Source organism: Semicossyphus pulcher, unplaced genomic scaffold (assembly GCF_022749685.1).
Source record: "Semicossyphus pulcher isolate SPU_LCO1_2020_fin unplaced genomic scaffold, fSemPul1.0.p SCAF_18, whole genome shotgun sequence".
In the NCBI taxonomy this organism is placed as follows: Eukaryota; Metazoa; Chordata; class Actinopteri; order Labriformes; family Labridae; genus Semicossyphus; species Semicossyphus pulcher.
Genome location: NW_027211691.1, coordinates 1,478,970 through 1,499,358, shown reverse-complemented (window position 1 = coordinate 1,499,358; position 20,389 = coordinate 1,478,970). Strand labels below are relative to the sequence as shown.

Here is a 20,389-nt window from a genome sequence, read left to right as displayed (position 1 = left end):
GTGACAATCAGAAACAACAACACTGCATTGAATCCCAAATGCAAGCGTATCCACTAGATGTCGCTGTTGGTTATAGTTAACATTAAAACACCAAAGAAGAAGAATCTGAAACCCGGATGAACAGTACATATTCCGGAAACGGGCCTCTGCTCGTTCTTTTTGTGAAGAGCTTACCACGTTGGTGGCGACCGTTCCTGGCTCACCGCTGTTCGCTTGAATTTCTTCCGAATACGTCGGTCAGGAATAATCACAATGGTATGTGCTGATCAAATATTTGTAATTGTTTCATATGAAACTTACTTTGTTGTGTTTTTGGTTATTAATTAAGATAAATTTGCCCATTGAAAATCCATCGTGTCTGGTGGCTAACGCCGACAGCTTGTGTCGCTTTAAGTTGACGTCCCGCCACGAAGAATTCACCGACTCCACTGTCAAATTATCATCGTAAAACTTATAAACCTGTCCTTAAACCAGAGCACAGATTTCAAAAAATATTTTATGACTTAAAAATTCGGCACATTTAAAGTGCACCAGCATTTGCTTTCGTCTTTAATTCCCATGATTGTCGAAGGAAAAACATTTTTTTGTTGCGAAAGAAGTGATTAGCTCCTAAGTTTTCATGTCTTCTTAAATCAAACTGCATGAGATATCTATTTCATATAGTCAGGTTACTTTGCACATTCGTGAAATGAGCATCAGGACAAACAAGTTAGCAGACGTTAGCTAGCTTATGCGCCGTTTTTATGGAAACAAATAAAGTGGGTATTTTGACGTTGGAATTTATTTATACTTAAACGTTGATAGTGATGGCTACATTAAAGCACAATTTTACTGAAGTTGCTTATTTCATATTGTACACTCCACGTGCTAGTTAGCCGGTGCTGCGTTTAGGTAGCTTCAAGTAAACCACAAGCCTGTTTGGCGTAGCGTTAAGTAAATGGGCTCAACTATTCAAATTTTAAATCGGCAAAGTCCTTAAAGTGGTTATTAAGTGTTTGTAGTTTCATGTAACCTTTAACCCTGTGAATGTGTTGTCTATTACTATCCCAGACAGTGTTCCGATACTTTTCCATTTCCTCCTCTCGTAGGCTTTCAAGGACACTGGCAAGGCACCTGTTGAGACAGAGGTCGCCATCCACCGCATCCGCATCACCCTCACCAGCCGCAACGTCAAGTCTCTGGAGAAGGGTGAGCAAAAACAAAATGGTTCATGTTGAATCAAACAGACCTGAGCTATGAGGATAAAATTTACACCTGATGAACCCTGACGACTGTATACGCTATTCTGAGCCACGGTTTATAAAGGTATGATGAAGTGACTGCTTGTTGCTTGTGTTGTAAAAGTGTTTTTATTCCCCAGTGTGCGCAGATCTGATCCGCGGGGCTAAGGAGAAGAACCTGAAGGTGAAGGGACCTGTCCGCATGCCAACCAAGGTACTGGAGCACACAGGCTAGACAAATGTATTCTACCACATGGACAACTAGAAAATGTTTTCCTTAACACTGTGGACACTGTTTATACCAAAGCTACCCACCTTCTGTGTTTTGTACCTGCCTACCTATCGTTTGTCTTTTTGCTTACTTGAAATTTCAAAAGATGTTGTGATGTTGCAAGTGTTATTCAAAAAGGTGCAAATTGCAAAAGATGTAGTTAAATGTGGAAGCATCTGCACCTTCATGGCCTCCTACAAGCCCCTGTTTATTTTCAAAGCTTGTCGGATATTCCTCAGAGCGCATACTTTGCCTGGAGAAAGAAACAAAGTCTAATGTAGCTGTACCCTCACTGGATTTCTTTACTGTGAACATGGTGTAACCACCGATCAAAGTGGGATTCTTTTTATTTTGGTCATGCTAATGCGTTTTCTCTCCCTCCTCCAGACTCTGCGTATCACCACCAGAAAGACTCCCTGTGGTGAGGGATCCAAAACCTGGGATCGCTTCCAGATGAGGATCCACAAGCGCCTGATCGATCTGCACAGCCCGTCTGAGATCGTCAAGCAGATCACCTCCATCAGCATCGAACCCGGTGTAGAGGTTGAAGTCACCATCGCAGACGCATAAATGATGCAGATGATTCAATAAAGAACAGAATGAGGAGAATGATGTGATGGTTATTTGCTTTTTTTGTTTAAGCGATGCAAAAAGCTGAAGGCTGTGAGCAGGATAACTGCAGCTCTAAATGAATCTAACCCTGCCTTTTTGCTACTTGGTTATATCTGAACTAAATCTTGGGTCCTGGGGAAATGTATCCCGAAGTTTAGACCTTTGAGTGACAGGAACCACGACCATCTGATGGTCACAATACAAAAAGATTATGGTGCAAATACAGAAGTGTATTAAAGAATGAACTAGTATTGTCTCATTTGTACGCTGTCCTATTAAATACACTGATGGAGAGAATCTAAAACATCCTGTACGCTTGGTGTCGGATGCATTATTAAAGTTAATTGAATCTCTTTTACAAAGAAGTGGCTGTGAGCAGTTAAATGCACCAGTGTCACTTCAGCTTTTCACTCAGTTGCTGCACTATAATTTGGCATTAATTGATAGACACTACTGAAATAAGTTCTTATTTAAAGATCTTTTAGGTTTCTTTTCACTGGACAGTTTCCTATCCAGCATGTAAGCTGACTGAGGCACACAGGAGGCCGTTTAATTTTCTCTTACTGAGAAACGCAGAACCTCTTCAGAGATCGCTGTGGACACGAGTGTAAACTGCAAAATCATGAATACCCAAACTTAATGCAACAGAATCACGAACAGATAAAGGGACAGAGCAGCTGATAACTTTCCCTCTGTTTTGTTTCCTGCCCACGGACTAAACTGAGCAGGTAGTTAAATCTGGGTTGAAGCTTCTTTGCAGTTTGTCCCTGATACAAAAACATTTAATAAACCAAACTAATATCAGCTTAACGTCTGTGCTCTAAGACCAATCGAGGCTGGAGCAACAAACCTTTTTATGGAAAGAATTTGGAATTCAAAAAATGTTTTATTTCTAAATGAAAAAATTATAGTTTAATTATAAATATTATGACTGTTACACAACCTAGCTTTGTGGTCAGCCTTTACAACATGTCCGATTTAAACCTAGAGGACAAAGTACTCTGTAAATCTAGACGTTTCAAACGTGTCACACACTTTGGATTTATAATGTATACTAACACGATCGATAACGTGTGCTGAGCAGAACAATCACTAGCTCTGTGGACAATAAGCAGCCTTTCTGTGTGAATCCTCGCCACAAAGTTTCTCCTGTTTCTGTATCCGTTTTCTCCAAAGGAAAGCGGCCATATTGGTTCCAGTTTTATCTTTCTATCTCACATGTAAATGTTGTTTTGTTGGGATATAAGACGTGAAAAACAAGTTGTATTAAGGTATATGTTAAAAAAAAACGTTATGTTTTTCTACCTTAAAGTTATTTTAGTCGGAAACAGAAGTCTCGGTTTGTGTCGAACTCTTTTAAATTCGTGGCTGGTCGGTCCTCCTGGTAATCTGTTTGACTTCACACCTGCTTTCACTTAAACCTGATGACGAGCTCGCTGTGGGTTTCCAGTGAAGGAACATCAGCTGACCTACATGCTGGTGAAATAAGTCATTTTAAACAGAGACCTCCTGTAAGCTGCTTCTTAAAGAGTGACAGGTGATCATCACTTCAGACGTCTTGGAGCTGCTTTGTCTCAAGATGAGCGACGTTACTGACCTGGCTCATGCAGGAGTCAGCGTGCAGCCTGTGGACGTGAGCTGTGATGTTCCTCCTGTCAGCTCTGCAGCCCAGCAGGTTTGTTTCTTTCCAACACAGATCCTCCTTCATTTCTTTTGAACTGAGGATGCTGTTCAGAGTTATTTGGTTCTTATATTATCTGTTGAAAAAGTAAAATCAAAGTCAGCTCCACCGCTCTGAGATGTACATGTGATTGTCGTCTTCTCTGTTTGTAGGCTGAAGCAGCAGCAGCAGCAGGAGCAGAGCAGCAGACGATGAGAGTTTACCTCCGAGTCAGGCCTTTCTCTAAGGAGGAGCTCGCTGACAACGAGGATCAGGTACAGTGAAGAACTGAACATGAAAGGTGTCACATATTCATACACTGAAGTGCTCCATACAGGAGCTAATAGTAGTGACGCAAATGACCTGTGTTGCGGTGTATTCCTTACTCTCATTCTTTAAGCCTGTCTCCTTTATGTACCTGATTTCCAACAAGGTAAGAGGAGAGTGTTTGTGTGGACGGAGGGTGAGGAGTAGGATGTGTGCAGCAGTCACGTCTCTTTCACCGTCAGCGTCCTCAAGCTTTACATTGTAAAATGGAAAAAATCTGGACTCCATAAAGAAGCTTTATTTTATTAATCTGAACAAACTGATTATTCTACATGAACAGAAACGGACGACCGCAGCATTCTTCCCTATAAAACATATGTGAGCAAAACAAGAGAGTGAAGTAACTGAATTAATAAACAGTATCTTACCTGAGACCCAACATGGTGTTACTGTGACTCCACATATAGAGAGGTTTAAAGCTCCCCAAATATCTCCTCGTTTCCTCCTTAAATCATTAAACTAATATTATATTATAGGCAGACTTTACACGACTTTGTCTCACTTGCATTAAATCGTTTTGCTTCCCTGTAGTGAGGGTAAGAAAACTGTGGACAACTGTCACAGTGCTCTCTCAGGATAAAATATTCATCACGTTTTAGAGACCCATGACTTTGCTCACAAAACGGACGTATTGCTTTTATGGTAAGAATCTTTTAAAGTGTCTCTGACAAAGAGACTAAACTCTGCATGTAGCAGAACACTCCTTTATGCATCAAGGTGTCTGCAGAAGCTGTCGAAGTCAGAGTAATTATTTGATTAATATTACAACAAATCTATTTAAAGGAAAGAGAGACTTCACACACCCTCCCCTGCTACATCATAATGTTCGAACTGACCTTAAGTCTAGACAAAGCTCACAGTAACTCCTTCACTGTAGCTGCACTGTTGCTCACGACTGAGACCGTTGCTTGTTTTTCCACAGGACTGTGTAGTGATTGAAAACCTTCAGACGGTGACCCTGAATGCACCAAAGGGTTCTGCCTCCATGAAGAGCAGTGAGAAAGGCATCGGCATGTCGCTGCACAAATTCTCCTTCTCTCAGGTCTGACTCTGTGGTTCTTTAACCCACCTGAACATGTGTAGGAGCTCCTCACACAACTCTGCTTTTTCTTTTTGTTAGATATTTGGACCTGAGACGACACAGTCTGAGCTGTTTGAGGACACCGTCAAAAGCCAGATGTCTGATTTCCTGGATGGGAAGAACGCTCTGATATTCAGCTATGGCGTCACCAATGCTGGAAAAACCTTCACAATCCAAGGTAACGATACAAAAACAATTTAATCAAGTTCTTCTGCAAGTTTAAGTATTCTTTCACACGTTTCAGGAAGTCCCAAAGAGCCCGGAATCCTCCCTCGAGTGCTGGACGCCACCTTTCACTACATCAGAGGTCACCAGTACGACGCGATGGACCTGAAACCGTACCTGAGGAATGATGCACAGTACCTGGACGCAGACCAAGTCAAGCAGGAGAGGAGTGCGAAGGCGGCCATTTTTGCTTCAGTCAAAGAAGTGAGAGAAGTTTCGCTTAATTTGCCGATAATAGTGCTGATAATATTTCTAAATTGCAACCACAATGTGGCAACCACGGAAGCAACAAAATGCACATTCCTTTGCTCCCCTCCAGGATTGTGAACCTCTCCGAGGCAGCGGGGGTTCAGAGTCCTTGTCCTGCTCCGGTCCTGCTCTAACATCCTCTTCTTCTTCCTACGATCAAACCGGTAACCTCACAGATTCTACACATTTTTAATGGGTTGTTTTGCATGTTAAAAATTCAAACTTGAAGTTGTCAAAGTACAAACTCTCTCAGAAAAGTGTTGGTGTCTAAAAACTGTGACCAGGGCAACATGTTACTGCAGGATTTAAATGTTCCTCATTTGACCTTTGTCCTGACTTTCTTCTTCTCCTTAGCGTTGGCATGTAACCCAGCAGAAGCAGGCAGCACTCAGTTTGCCTTGTGGGTTGCATTCTTTGAAATCTACAATGAGTGTGTGTACGACCTGCTTCAGCCTTCGCTGTGCTGCAAGTCGAAGAAGCGCGCCTCTCTGCGAGTGTGTGACGACGGAGCGGGAAATGCTTACGTCAAAGGTGAGGGCAGGAAATGTACGAAAAATATCCTGCTGGAGGATAAAAAGTGAAAGATTAAAATGTGTGTTTTAATGTGTTTCAGATCTGAGGTGGATCAACATCCAGGCACTGAGTGAAGCCAGCAGACTGCTTCAGTTTGGGAACAAGAACAGAAGTGCTGCAGCCACAAAGATGAACCAGTCGTCCAGCAGAAGGTAAAACGATCATTTCATCACATCATGACTTTTAATCTGAACGTCTTTTAAACTCACAGCAGCTTCTTTCTTACAGCCACAGCATATTCACCATGAAGCTACTGAAGATCGACGGCAGCACGGTTAGAAGGATCTCTGAGTACGTGTCGCTGATATCTGTGCTTTTGTGTTTGTGTCCGACCCGTTGTAAGTTCCCTGTGTGGCTGCATTCTAAAGATCGTTCACACACAGAGCAATTCAAAGAGCTTCACGCAGTAAAAAACACTTTAAAATACAGAATGCAAAATATAGTAAAGTATAAGAATTGGTCCCAGACTTCTTACTTCAACACTTTCAACGCTGCACTGTTAGAAACGTTCCCTGAACTTTCCTCTTAAAGGGTCACACATCCTGAACTGCTGTTTGTCGAGTTGAACTTGTCAGTTTTAATTTTCCTTCCCAGAATTCTTCTTCTCTGCTGCAATGTTCCATCTTCCCTTTTATTTTAATATTTTCAAATAGTAAATAGATTAAAATATAAAATAAATTAAAATAATTTGTTAAAGTTAATTGATATAACAGGAGTGCAGAGAGTGGGTGATTAGTTAAAAAAATAATTCAGCCATTAGCGAGCTAAGTCGGCAGTGTGAGCAGGTATGTTTTAGCTTTGAGTGACAGGTTTCAGAGTCGGGGCGTGTCTAACATCACCTGGGAGATTGTTCCAGGTCTGTGCTGCAGGATAACAGAACGCCGTTTACTGGGACGACCAGTAGTGAGCTGAGTTCTAGATATCCATGTGACGTGCACGCTCCATACACACTTAATTTTAAAGCGTGTCACTTACGATGATCCACTGAATCATATTTGAACATAAATTAACTTTGATCTGAAAGTACTCAAAACCGTAATCTAAAAATCTCAGGCGGTCACGTTATGAGAGTCTTAAAAGGGCAACTGAAGGTTTGCATGTGTCTTTGACCAATTTAAGCTTTGAGCAAGTACATTTGTGCATCACTGCTAAATGTTTGCAGGCGTCACATGTTTGCAGTTACACCGTCCACACCCTGAAGGCCACTTCAGATCAATGATTCACAAAGAGACTGGATGCAACTGCCAAAAGAATCCCTGAACATGTGATCTTAAACGTTCTAAAACTGGGCCGTTCACATCAAAGCAACGGAACGCACACAGACACAGCTGACCGTCTCCATAGCAACAACGCACTGACATACCCCACTACTTCTGCGTTAATACTATAACGTTAGTAATAGGTTCCTTGGAGAAAAATAGAATAAATAAAGAGTAGGGAATGTGCCAGTTAATATTGAACAAATTTCAGTCATAATTATAGTTTATCATTAATTTACCACATTCTTAAACAAAAGGCAGCTGAAAGTCCTTCATTTACTAACTACGAAACTAAAACAGATAATTGAATGAGAAAAATAAAAAGCATCTAAAGAGGAGAGAAATAAAGGAACTTATTTGAAAGTAGATAAACACAACGTGACTGTGATGAGGACTGATTAAACCAGATCAAGTTGTTCATACAGAAAGTGTCAGCCTGTATGTCCACTGGAAGCTCCAGCGTATGACGAGAGCTTTGTAATACAAAATAAAGTTTCATATTTGCTCTCCTGCTTCTCAGGTTTTCTCTGTGTGACCTGGCCGGCTCAGAAAGATGCAACAAAACCAAAACGTTCGGCGAGAGGCTGAAGGAGGCCGGAAACATCAACAACTCGCTGCTCATCCTGGGGAAGTGCATCACCGCGCTCCGCAACAATCAGACCGACAGGTACACGCGGTTAGAAGTGTGACAGGTGTTCGTCAGCAGCTGCAAGAATATGTTTAGTCCTGAAGTCCACTCTGTCTTCTGTCATCAGAACACGGGGCAGCTACATCCCGTTCAGAGAGAGTAAACTCACCAAGCTGTTCCAGGCTGTTTTCTGCGGCAAAGGAAGAGCCTCCATGATCGTCAACATCAACCAGTGTGCCTCCACCTACGACGAGACCCTGCATGTGATGAAGTTCTCTGCTGTTGCCAAACAGGTCAGCCTAAGAGGACATGATGATGTGAGAAGAAGAGGAATACAAACCCCTGTAGTCTTACCTGTGTCGTCTGTAGGTGGTGCAGGTGATCCCAGACAAACACCTGGAATCTCTGGCTCCTTGTTTGGTCGGCCGTGACGGGAAGCCTCTGGTGAAGAACGGGGTGATTGACAGCGAGGCTCTGGAGAGCTACCTGTCTGAGGACGAGCTGCTGGATGAGGACGAGGCCGACATGTCTCTGCTGCCTCAGAGTGTACAGCTACTACTACGAATACTAATACTACACATTGTTTCATGAACTTATCACATGTTGTACATTGGAAATTCTCCACTTGACCCCTTTCTAAGTCCCGCCCCTTTAAAGTGATCTCCTGTGAATGTTATATTCGGACTCTCCCAGGACGCTGTGGGCATGATTGAGAGCCTGCGATCCAAACTCCTGGCAGAGAGAAGAAGAAACCTGGTTCAGGAGATGGACATTCGCAAGGAAATGGGGGATGCCATGTTACAGCAGCTCATGGAGAGTGAAGAACTCCGCAGGTATGTTGTTAATTAACAAGAAGGCAAAAAATATGTACTGAACACTAACCTGTCATGTGTGCAGTCATCTCCCAAAGTAAACCCTCATTAAAGTCCAAACCAAACTTGGTGACTACCTTTTGCATTAAATGTGAAGTCGACAGATGGAGGAGCTGAAGGAGAGCTACCAGGAGAAGCTGGAGAACACGTTTGAGATGTACAAAGACGCCATCAAAGAGCACGCCTACCAGAGAGCCATGAACAACCTGGAGGACGACTACGTGCCTCTGGACGAGTTCATCGCCGAGCAGGAGAAAGTGGAGGTGTGACATTTACTCGGCTGTTAACAAGTCAGAAACATCAGAGGGTTGAAAGGGTTCATTAAATATGTAATATAATATATATATATATAATATATATACTTTTCAGAAGGAGGTGACTCTACTGGTCTGATCCTATAGAAGTCTATGAGAACATGCTCCTCCTCCTCTCCTGATGTATTCCCTCAGTAAACATGTTCCTAATGACTTTTTTGGTCTCAGTCTCTAGTTTCAAGTCTTCAACACAGCATGATGTTCATTTAGTCACTGATGCTCCTATTGAGAGTCACACAGACCAGAGAGAGGGGAGGGGTTAGGGCGGGGCTACCTGTGATTGACAGTCGTTTAGTCTCTACCACGTTGACCTGACTGTTCTTTAGCCAGCTGAGGTTAGTATCCTGACTAATACTAGTTGGATATTTATGGATACAGCAATGACTGTATATAGAGATGGAGGGCGAATCTCCATCTGCTGTCTTTGAACAAAACTGAAGCCAAAATACCCCCCGAACCGAGCGCTGCCATCCTGCGCTTGTGACGTTTCTAGGAGCCAGTGACTGTGCAGTACAGAACGTCACAGTGGCAGTTGAAATGACGGACAGCAGCAGCATTCCAGCAGAAGGGGGCGCTATAGCTAAAGAGGCGGCGGTTATTGTTAACTTCCGTCTGGCGTAGCATACTGCAAAATGAATCTGAAAAGCTGCTCCATACTACAGACTCCCGCCCACCGCAGTATATCATACACGGCAGTTCGAACACAGCCACAGTCTGTGGGATACAGCATCAAATGAAGCTAGCTTTAGCTGGTAGCTTAGCGTTGCTGGGTTACCCTCTCATACAAGTATTGTCACTTTTTTAGGCTTCAAAGAGCAAAGATGGCAACAGCCAAAATGCCATACTTACAGTTAAGTGTATTAGCAAATTAGCTTTACAGTGATCAAAAACTGAAATATATTACTTCACCAAATGAAGCCTCCAGATTTTTCCTTTTTATCCAAGTTCCCACGTAAGTTTAAATTTCGTCTCTTGACTGTGTAGGCCCTCAAGCGCAAAGTGTCCGAGTTGGAGACGTTGAATTCTGGTGACGGAGGAGGAGTGTGTGCAGCTCCAACAGAGGACAGGTCGTCTCAGACTCGACCACAGAAACCGACACAAGCAGCAGGTTAGCAAACCGGCACAGCATGTCCTCTTTCAGAAAACACCTTCTGGGAAGAATAAAGATACATTTTGTTTTAAATCGAAGCGGTTAAAAAAGTATAATCTGTATTTATTTTGTGTGTTTTCTGTTCATTATAACATGAATTTGCATGATTTCCTGTTTTAACTCAACGAATCCATTCCCTAACGACTTGTTTCAGCTCACTTAAACCCGGCAGCAGATGAACGCTGCAGCCGTCTTTACAGAGAAAAATGTGCCATAGAGAGGATGTGTGAGGACAAACAGCAGGTACGAGGACACAACTTTAAATTCTGTTTGTCTCAGTTATGAGATCGCGTGCTTAGTTTCCTTTTAATGTTGTTTCAGTTGATTTTGTCTCTGGAGAAAAGGCTGATGGAGCTCAGCGACACTCTGCAGATGGTCAGAGACAGCTTCCTGGAGAAATCAGCTGATCTGGAGATTCTGCAGAGGAAGCACGACGATCAGGTGAGGACGTTCAAAGGAGGAAATAATAAATGAATCTGCAAATGTTTGAAATAGTTTGAACGGTTTTGTTGAATCCAGCCAAACATGATATCTAATTGTTGTATTTTGGTTTTCATTTTCTTCCATCCAGACTAAATCAATGGAGGACGTGCTGCGGCAGAACGTTGAGAAGGACCGGGAGATCTCCTCTCTGAAGGCAGAGCTCTCAAAGCTCTCCCAGAAGTCTCCTGTGCAGCCCAAAACAAAGCGCAGCCTGCTGGCCAACATCAGGGAGGCGGTGACGTCTCCTCGGAAGGGGACGACCAGCCGGACGCTCAGGAAGATGTCCAAGACTCCGCATCACTGAACATCCCAGAGAGACGCCTTTTAGTTTGGAAGATTGGAAGAACGGCAAGAGTGACTCTGTATTTATTTTATTCAGATAAAGTTTTAAATGTGTTTTCTTTTAATAAAATTTAACCGCTCAAACTTTAAGGCATGAATTCCTCTTATTTTTAGATACCTTTAACTGTTAGCACCTCTGCTTTGAGGTCATGTCTTGGACACCGCACGCACCAATATTGTTTCTTTTCTTGTGGTAAGAAGAGAAACCTCGTTCCACACTGCTATAGACATGTCACGGCAGGGAATTCATGCTCCGGAAGCATTGAACCTCGTATCAACCTGGTCAAACAAGGCCGTCCATTACCCGCAGCCTGAGGGGAAGAATGACAAAAGACCCTGATGGTACAAAGAAACTGTGCAGCTTTCACTCCCTCTGAGTGCATCACTATTTAATCATTAGTCTTTACACTCAAAAGTAAAATGAATTATTTTCCAATGCAATAGAAGAAAACCGAACGTTCCCTCCACAGTAATGTATCTTTCCTGTGTTTTATTGCTCGTCCAGTTGGCTGAACGGTGCACATCCAGTGTCGTTGCAGAGCGCAGCCTCCTCCCAGTTAAGGGTCATTGTGGCAGAGACAGCCAGCTGCTCATCTGTCTCTCTGGTCTCGGTGATACTTAATGAGATTAGCTGTCGGTCTAAGCCTGCGTCAGTCCGAAGGGGTCACTCACAGGATTAGCACCTTGCTTAAGAGTTACATCACTTTATTACACTTTTTCTTCATCACTTCATTCACCCACTTTTGGCTCTTTCATTGGACCTTTTTACCTACAGAAACATGCTCAACACCTGTGATTATAGTCTAATTAGAGGATATTGTGATGCATCATGCCGCTCTGGGACTGAGTCTGTCTCGACCCTCAGCCGTTGAATGAAGCATCTTCCAGGGGGAGGAAGAGGAGCAGGGGCAGCCGGAGAAGTGAAGGGCCGCGGGGCCAGAATCTCGCCTGCTGTGGGGTCTGAGACTCTGGACCGGTCGTCCTCATGCCACTCGTAAATAACAAGGTGGGCGATGGATGCACGGTCAGCACAGACGGGGCTTTGGCTGATGGGAAGGCTCTGGTGGATTCTCTGGTGAAGGTAAGCTGCTCCCAGATTTGTCTGGTTGTATTTATGCTCTGAACTTCAAATGCGGTGGTACAATTCTGCTGTGTTGTAGTTACTTAAATGTGATCTTATAAAACAGCTGTGAGCTTTACTGTATTTTACATGCAAATATTAGTGACTTACACAATTGTTTACAAAGCACTATTTCAGTGTTGGATGTGTCACAAAAAGTGAAATAAACCTTCTTTATTGTCGTCTATTTAAAGTCTTGTGTTAGCATGTCACAGATGAGACAAACAGGACATCACAACATGTTTCCCCCTGCAGCTGAAAAAGCACTCTCACTGAAAAGAATTTCTTGGTCCGCTGCGTCTTTGTGACCGCTCTGGTATCTGTGCTAGATAAAAGAAAAGCCATTACTCTGTTACATGCATGTATTTAAGTTAATATTTTCTGCAGTATTTCTGCAGTAAACAGGATGTAGAACAATTAAATGAAGGAGAAATGTTTGCAAAGTGTAAGAAAATAATTTGATGGTCTTCTGTCTGAAATTTGAGCATGATAACGATGCAAGAACACAAGTACGCTTACCATTGTGCAGCTGTGCAATCTTACATTAAATATGATGGAGATAGGCATACTTCATATTATGCTGTTTCCCTTTTTAGACCAGGACTAAAGATGTTCTGAGATTTAACTTGTGCATAATTAAAATCAAAGTCATTTAAAATACTAAACAGACAAATATAAATGCCACATGTACTGAAGAGGCACATCTATCGCCGCTCTCGGCGCACAAGGTTGTTTTGGCTTATCTACAAATAGATCAATGATAATGAGATTATTTGTAATATTTTTCAATGAAACCTCGGCTGCTAATCCTGCAGCGCTAAGCTAATGCCAGTTAATAAAACACTGAGTTACCATCATTAAGATCATGAAAACTATTGTTCCTATGATATATTTATGCAGCTGGTTTTGTGTTGTTACAATTTACAGACATCAAACTTATGGAATAATTGTTGGTCTAGTGCCTCATGTGTACAAAAGTTTTGGGATTGCTCCAGTAGAGAATAAAACTTTTATCTTTTTAACCAGAAACGGACGTTACATCGCTCTCTTCATTGCCACCAGAGTCCACTGATAAAAACAGTAATTTAACCTCACAGAACACAGGAGCTGCTGGTTTACTGTGGCCTATATTATTTTGTTTTCTGTGTTATTGTGTGACTTTGGCATTTTCAATAGTTAGTTTTCAACACAATATTTGTGCAACTCAGAATTTCACAAAAAAAACAATCAATCCTTTGCAGCAGCAGACCAGAAACACTCATGTTGTAGGACGTAAAATCAGTGTTTTTATGAATGGAGTCTGGTGTGTCTGCAGAGAGCGATGTAACGTCTGTGTGTGGTTAAAACAATCATCTTCCTCTGTAACAAAAAGGTCTATTTCTGTAGGGATCCTTTCTGTCATGTTGTCACACACTTAGAATAACACTCTGAGCCTGTCAGTGGAAACAACAAGAACTTTTAGTGGACGACCTTTGACCCATCAAGGATTATGTTGCAGCCATTACAGCCTGCTCTACTGGAGACACTTCTAAAATGTGCTATAATGCAAATATGGGGCATCAGGGGCATGTTGACTGATACCAAACAGTCAAACTTAGAAAATGTTGTTGCACCTTTTAAAGGGTCAGGTTCCTGCCTCCGGAGCCTGTGGATCAGGGGTCTCCAAACCTGCTCCTGGAGAGCTACCTTCCTGCATGTTTTAGGTTTCTCCGTACACCTGATTCGAATGTTTTGCTTATTATCAATCCCCTGAGACACTTCAGTTGGTTGGCAGAAACCTAAAACATGCAGGAAGGTAGCTCTCCAGGAGCAGGGTCAGTGACCCCTCCTGTAGATCATACTGCATTCAAACCTGAGTTGTCAAAGAACAGCAGCCCTTCATGTAATCTCTTCCATTAGAGATTTATGTCAAGGACATTAGAACATATTAACTCCAGCAGCTTTAGATGTGCCTTACTGAGCAGCACACCGCTTCACCATCAACTCTTTCTGTCTGCTCACGCAGGTGGTGGCATGTTACAGACACCTGGCCTCGTGTGTTGGTGGCAGCACCGACAGCTTACAGCTGCGGGATGAGCTTCGTCAAACGCGAGAAAAGGCCCTAAAGTTGGCCGTGGACATCTGTAGTCATCTGACCTCACACCTCAGAAACAAGAGCCTCCCCGAGGAGCAGCGGAAGGAGATGGAGCTCCTCTGGGTGGCCTTCTCCTCCAGCCTGGAGCTGCTCCATGTTGACATGTGCAAAGTGTTCAGCATGGGGGACATCTTCTCTCTGGACAACGCTAAAACCCTGGTGAAAACTGGACTACAAGGTAAACTATAGAGCTGCAGAACTCATTGTATGTGCAGATTGCTTTTCAGTAGTTGGTCACTTCAGGTGAAGAATGTTCAGCCTGCTGGGTGTCAAGTATGGAGACTTTGGAGGTAAAGCAATAAATATTAAAGGTGTCATCTGCAAAATAATTCCACAGTTTTTAAGAACTTGCATGTGATTCAAGCTGTGACATTCTTGATTCATTGTTATAATGGACATTAAACCATGTTTATATTTACGAGACTAACATGAACAACAAACTAAACTAAAGAGGAAGTAGATGGCGTTTCAGGAGCAGTGGTTGCAAATAGAATCAAGTCTAAAAGGTTCAATTAAGTTTGGAAAATGAAGATACAAGAAAAAGAGGAAAAAATGAGTCAACTTTTAACACTTGAATTAGATATTTGTTTGAGTTAAACTTTAGCCTGATTCTGGTGTCTTTGTTCAGAGCTGCTCAGACTCCACAGGAGAGGATTCACATTGTGAAGATGATGCTTCTCTGCACGCTCTCTGCTCTCTACCATTTTAACAATAACACCATTTAGCCTGAGGGGAGCTCAGCATCCCTTCCTTATTCCTACACATATCAGACCCACTCAGACAGAGTGCAAATTAAACCGTTACAATAAGGGGGTCGACTTTTCTCCAGGATGTTGATGAACCAGCACAGAGCAGACGTGTGCTTCAGTGATATGATGTTTTTTGATTAACATGAGGTCACATTTTTATTGGTAATAAAAAGCCAAGCAATAGGCACAGCTAGCTATCTATCTATGTAGCCAACACTGTGAAACAGTTGGCGTGCTATTGGCTAGCTAACATCATTTAGCTAATGTTTGTTAAGGCCAGTGTTGTCCTTAAAGGAGCCATATCTCGTCATTCACCTCAGGCTGCCTTCTTGCACGTGCTTGTAGTCAAGTCAAGATTTCAGCTTACCATTCCGACACCTCCTGGAGATTCTTGCTCGTACATATAAGGCCGAATAACCGATCCTAGAGCAGCCATGTTTTCTACAACTTTGGAGTGACACGTGGGGGAGGGGCTACACGGTTACTCCAAATGCTTTCTGCAATACGGCTCGTTTGTTTCAGGAGGAAGGAGAAGCTCCGCAAATGTTTTAAAATGAAACAAACTTCACCAACGTGATTCAAAAACATGTTAGAATAATAGAAAACCGATTGCAGAGCTAAAATATGTCCCCTTTAAAAAGTTAGAAACTAGATGACACAGATCGTTCAGATATAATCTAAGAAACTCTAAAGTGTAGAGAGTAACGAGTATTAAACTAGATGCTCTATTGACTGGGGATAGAGTTTTATGGAGGTGCAATTCACAGGCAGGCAGACGATGTTAAACCCCTGCACGGTTTATAAATGGTATGGTCCACTTTAGGGGTGTCCATATCGTTTTATAAGAATCTTCTCGGTTTGCACACAGAAAATATTTGTAACATTACTGATAAGAAGGATACACAAACATTCCACCTGTTGTTTTGGTCCTTATTTGGTGGGGTCCTTATTAAGGGGTCAACCCCCCAATCCCACCCCTCACTCAGGAACCTTCCAGGAAACCTGATTAATAAATCTAACATTACATCTGGCAGCTCGTTGAATGGTAAGAGAATGGCTGCATCTGAATTCTTCTGTGAGCAGAAGACCACCTTATCAATATGAATCAATATGAATGTGTAATGAGAGCAGGAGAGATTCAGGCTACAACATCGTCGTGGGATTATTGGAAATCTTCTTTCTTTCTCTAAAACAGAAAGATTTTATTACAGGACTTGTTTTAGCATTTGTTGACATATATAAACAGTTTATAAGCCCACATTAGAACCAGTTCATTCATGATTTGCTGATATAATAGTGAAACTACAGACTAAAGTATGAAGCTTCCCTCTGTTGCTGCAGGAGGAGGCAGCGAGGTGGCCGCTCGGGCCCTCAGTCTGCCAGACCTGAACCACCCTCAGACCACGACCCTCCCTGCCGGCCTGGAGGTCCAGGAGCGCAGCGCCATGGAGAAGGAGATCAGCCGGATAGATCACATGATCGACGATATGGAGATGAAGGTGAACGTGCTGCGCTGGATGGTGGAGCCTCGTGGGCCGAAGCACGCGGACCAGCTGAGCAGCACAGACAGCACGTCGCTGGCTCTGATGTCTGTCGATGAGGAGCAGCAGGAGCAGCGGTCTCTGTGTCAGCGCAGCCCCGTCTTTGTGCTCTTACTGCTGCTGCTGGTCGTTTTAGTGGCAGCTACGTTATCTGTCAGTGTCGTGCTTTTCTCTTAATCCAAACCTTAGAACACTCTTTACTGTCAGACCTCAACAGAACTCTGTAAAAACTACTGCAAGTAGGAATAGTTTGATTTAGCAGCTTAATGATCTACAGAGCATATTATTAATACTCTGATGATACACTGAATTAAATCTGTTTGCCATTTACTGCAGTGAATCCAAAGCTGCCATACTTTGAACTCTCTGTGACAATGAAATACATTTAATGTTAATTTACTGTAAAATAATCAGAACATAGGAGAGGCTGATGCTGTTATTTGTTCCCTTTGTCCTTACGAACCTTCTCCTGACGAGTTTGTGACTCTTTTATTTCTTGTTGCCACTGAGAGTCAAAGGTGCTGATGCTTTCTAGTTTAGTTACTGTAATAATAATGAGTATATTCATTACCAATAACTGAAGTTTATTTCTGTACATAATCTTTGCTGTAGAAAACCGACCATGTTTAGTGACGCATTATAAAAGAATCAACTTTGATACGACACTTTCTTGTTCTCCATTTATTTGCGCCTCAGGGAAACACAATCTTTATAAGAAATAAGTACGGAGGCCCTAAGCTGACACGCATCTACTTTAGTTGTTTTCTCGAGATTTCGACTTATTCATCTCGTTATCTCGAGATAACAACGCTGCACCACTGTCACGTCAGATGATCATAACTCATATCCCCACAGCTGCAAAAGCACAAAGCAAACATAGAAACAGGATCAACTTAATAGTGTGGGCGATGGCAGCATGGTGCTCTGTAATATCACAGTAATCTCTGTGAGCAGGGACGTGGATTTCTGGGACAGCAAGTGTTTTGGTTTCCGTTTGTAGTACGCTTGTAGTCCGAGTAATATTGACCAATCACGGATCAGCAGGCTGCGGCGTATGCAGGAAAAACAGTCCGTGAGGAGATCAAAGGCAGGCGGGACGTAATCCGCCGTAATGACATCCCTCCCATCAGCGATGATTTAGCTTCTTATTAATCTCTATAAACAGACTCTGCATCCTAACAGCTAACAGCTAACAATCTGTTCTACAGCTAAAATGTAACTTGAGATGAATTCCCTTGACGCTGTGTCACGAAAGCCGTTCAGAGATGTTTCACATAAAGTGTTTATAAAATAAAAAAGTCCCCGACATAGTAGATAAACCAGTAACATGTTTTTCATGTGGATCAAAGGATAATGTAGGTCAGCACAAAACGTGTCTTTCTTCAGCCCTTGTCTCAAAACTCTTGAATGAACACACAAAGCATTTGATGGATTTTAGAATCAGTATATTGTTTACAATATATGACGAGAGAGAATACATGAACATGTTGTGGCAAAAAAGTTCCACAAACTCTCTTATCTGCAACATAATTTCAATCTCCAATAGATAATAAAACATGGTTGAAAAACTCTTAAAAATACGTTAGAAAACTTGGTTAAAAATATAATCAAAGTCTTCAAAAACTCAGACAAGCAAACACTAGAGACTGGCAGAATCTGATGCAGAAAGAGTTTATTCCCGTATAAATACAAAGAAACAAACCCGAGTCCATCCGGATGAGACTGCCCACGGCTCAGCCGCTCGGGTCTTATATACTCTCCGCCCCTCCCTCGCTGGGTTTCAGCTTGCCCCAACACCTGTTGGAGCCCCCCCCACCCTCGCTCTGGCTCTCTTCCCTCAGTTGGTTTCCTCTCAGTTTTTGCCTGACCCATTTCCAACTTTTCTGCAGGCCTCTTCTTCACTCCGGCCAATTAGGCACGTTCATGCACTGTACAACACAAAAGGAGGGGCTGGGGGGGGACACCTGATTTTCTTGGCCAGCTGCCAACCCTGCACCTGGCTTTCATACTGAGCCCAGCGAGTTTCTCAGCTTAGGATTCTATATTTATAAATCTATAGTTTTAACACTTTAGATTATGAAAACTTATTATAAAACATTAGAATATAAACCCTTAAATATAAAACATTTGACTGTTAAACCTCAACTATAAAAAACTTGACTGTAAAACTTTAACTTTAAGACATTTGACTCTAGAACTTTAACTTTAAGACATTTGACTGTAAAACTTTAACTTTAAGACATTTGACTGTACAACTTTAAATTTAAGGCTTTAGACTATAGGAAAGTTAACTTTAAGACATTTTAACTATAAAAACTTTAACTTTAAGGCCTTTAGACTATAGGAAAGTTAACTTTAAGGCATTATAACTATAAACTTTAACTTTAAGACATTAAAACATTTAATTTATAAATCTTATGGTTATATAACTTCAACTCTAAAATATTTGATTATAAAGCTTCAAAATGTTTTCCAACAAACACAGATTACGGCCCGTCTCTCTGCCTGAGAGCAGGTTACACTTCGCTTCTTATGGAACGCATAGCACGAGCGTTATCCAATGAGAACACGACACCTCTCATATATGTAAGTGAACACATCATATTTTCATGTTTCTCATGTGTAACTAAAGGCCAAGCTCTAACTTTATACGTTAGTATTAGTTTAGGTATAAAACATGTTTATTAGAAATTCAGCCACATATGCATTTTCTCATTTACTGCCCCATGACACATGTTCATCTGCACATGGGGTTCATCTACACATGGGGTTCATCTACACATGAGGTTCATCTACACATGGGGTTCATCTACACATGGGGTTCATCTACACATGGGGTTCATCTGCACATGAGGTTCATCTACACATGAGGTTCATCTACACATGAGGTTCATCTACACATGGGGTTCATCTACACATGGGGTTCATCTGCACATGGGGTTCATCTGCACATGAGGTTCATCTACACATGAGGTTCATCTACACATGAGGTTCATCTACACATGGGGTTCATCTACACATGGGGTTCATCTACACATGGGGTTCATCTGCACATGGGGTTCATCTACACATGAGGTTCATCTACACATGAGGTTCATCTGCACATGGGGTTCATCTACACATGGGGTTCATCTACACATGGGGTTCATCTACACATGGGGTTCATCTACACATGGGGTTCATCTACACATGGGGTTCATCTGCACATGGGGTTCATCTACACATGAGGTTCATCTACACATGAGGTTCATCTGCACATGAGGTTCATCTGCACATGGGGTTCATCTACACATGAGGTTCATCTACACATGAGGTTCATCTGCACATGAGGTTCATCTGCACATGGGGTTCATCTACACATGAGGTTCATCTACACATGGGGTTCATCTACACATGAGGTTCATCTGCACATGGGGTTCATCTGCACATGAGGTTCATCTACACATGAGCCTCATCTACACATGAGGTTCATCTGCACATGGGGTTCATCTGCACATGAGGTTCATCTACACATGAGGTTCATCTACACATGAGGTTCATCTGCACATGGGGTTCATCTGCACATGAGGTTCATCTACA

The 20,389-nt window shown here is 42.3% G+C and overlaps 3 protein-coding genes and 1 non-coding gene across 4 annotated transcripts; all 4 read left to right on the top strand.

Annotated features, from left to right (window-relative positions):
• Positions 1-146: 146 nt before the first annotated feature.
• rps20 (ribosomal protein S20) lies at positions 147-2,103 on the top strand. The gene is made up of 4 exons (XM_069667235.1): positions 147-255; positions 1,089-1,188; positions 1,361-1,434; positions 1,879-2,103. Exons 1-4 carry the CDS (start codon positions 253-255, stop codon positions 2,059-2,061), a joined length of 360 nt encoding a protein of 119 aa, XP_069523336.1. The 5' UTR covers positions 147-252; the 3' UTR covers positions 2,062-2,103.
• On the top strand, positions 1,230-1,296 carry LOC138596306 (small nucleolar RNA U54). The gene has a single exon (XR_011308577.1). It is a non-coding gene; the product is annotated as a small nucleolar RNA U54 (small nucleolar RNA).
• Positions 2,104-3,682: 1,579 nt separating the features above from the next.
• LOC138596145 (kinesin-like protein KIF20A) lies at positions 3,683-11,228 on the top strand. The gene is made up of 18 exons (XM_069667759.1): positions 3,683-3,782; positions 3,947-4,038; positions 5,013-5,132; positions 5,211-5,349; positions 5,416-5,600; positions 5,716-5,809; positions 6,000-6,176; positions 6,259-6,370; positions 6,447-6,509; positions 7,998-8,144; positions 8,233-8,398; positions 8,475-8,651; positions 8,799-8,938; positions 9,075-9,240; positions 10,276-10,399; positions 10,614-10,684; positions 10,763-10,882; positions 11,013-11,228. The coding sequence occupies exons 1-18, from the start codon at positions 3,683-3,685 to the stop codon at positions 11,226-11,228; spliced, it is 2,409 nt and encodes an 802-aa protein (XP_069523860.1).
• A 1,023-nt stretch (positions 11,229-12,251) lies between these two features.
• Positions 12,252-16,987, top strand: rgs9bp (regulator of G protein signaling 9 binding protein). The gene is made up of 3 exons (XM_069667926.1): positions 12,252-12,347; positions 14,392-14,698; positions 16,611-16,987. Exons 1-3 carry the CDS (start codon positions 12,252-12,254, stop codon positions 16,985-16,987), a joined length of 780 nt encoding a protein of 259 aa, XP_069524027.1.
• Positions 16,988-20,389: the final 3,402 nt, after the last annotated feature.

Coding starts and splice junctions, on each gene's coding strand:
- LOC138596145 (XM_069667759.1), top strand. CDS start 3,683: ATGAGCGACGTTACTGACCTGGCTCATGCAGGAGTCAGCGTGCAGCCT. Junction 5,133..5,210: donor ACAAATTCTCCTTCTCTCAG/GTCTGACTCTGT, acceptor TCTTTTTGTTAG/ATATTTGGACCTGAGACGAC. Junction 6,177..6,258: donor GGGAAATGCTTACGTCAAAG/GTGAGGGCAGGA, acceptor AATGTGTTTCAG/ATCTGAGGTGGATCAACATC.
- rps20 (XM_069667235.1), top strand. Junction 1,189..1,360: donor CGTCAAGTCTCTGGAGAAGG/GTGAGCAAAAAC, acceptor TTTATTCCCCAG/TGTGCGCAGATCTGATCCGC. Junction 1,435..1,878: donor CTGTCCGCATGCCAACCAAG/GTACTGGAGCAC, acceptor TCCCTCCTCCAG/ACTCTGCGTATCACCACCAG.
- rgs9bp (XM_069667926.1), top strand. CDS start 12,252: ATGCCACTCGTAAATAACAAGGTGGGCGATGGATGCACGGTCAGCACA. Junction 12,348..14,391: donor TGGTGGATTCTCTGGTGAAG/GTAAGCTGCTCC, acceptor CTGCTCACGCAG/GTGGTGGCATGTTACAGACA. Junction 14,699..16,610: donor GGTGAAAACTGGACTACAAG/GTAAACTATAGA, acceptor CTGTTGCTGCAG/GAGGAGGCAGCGAGGTGGCC.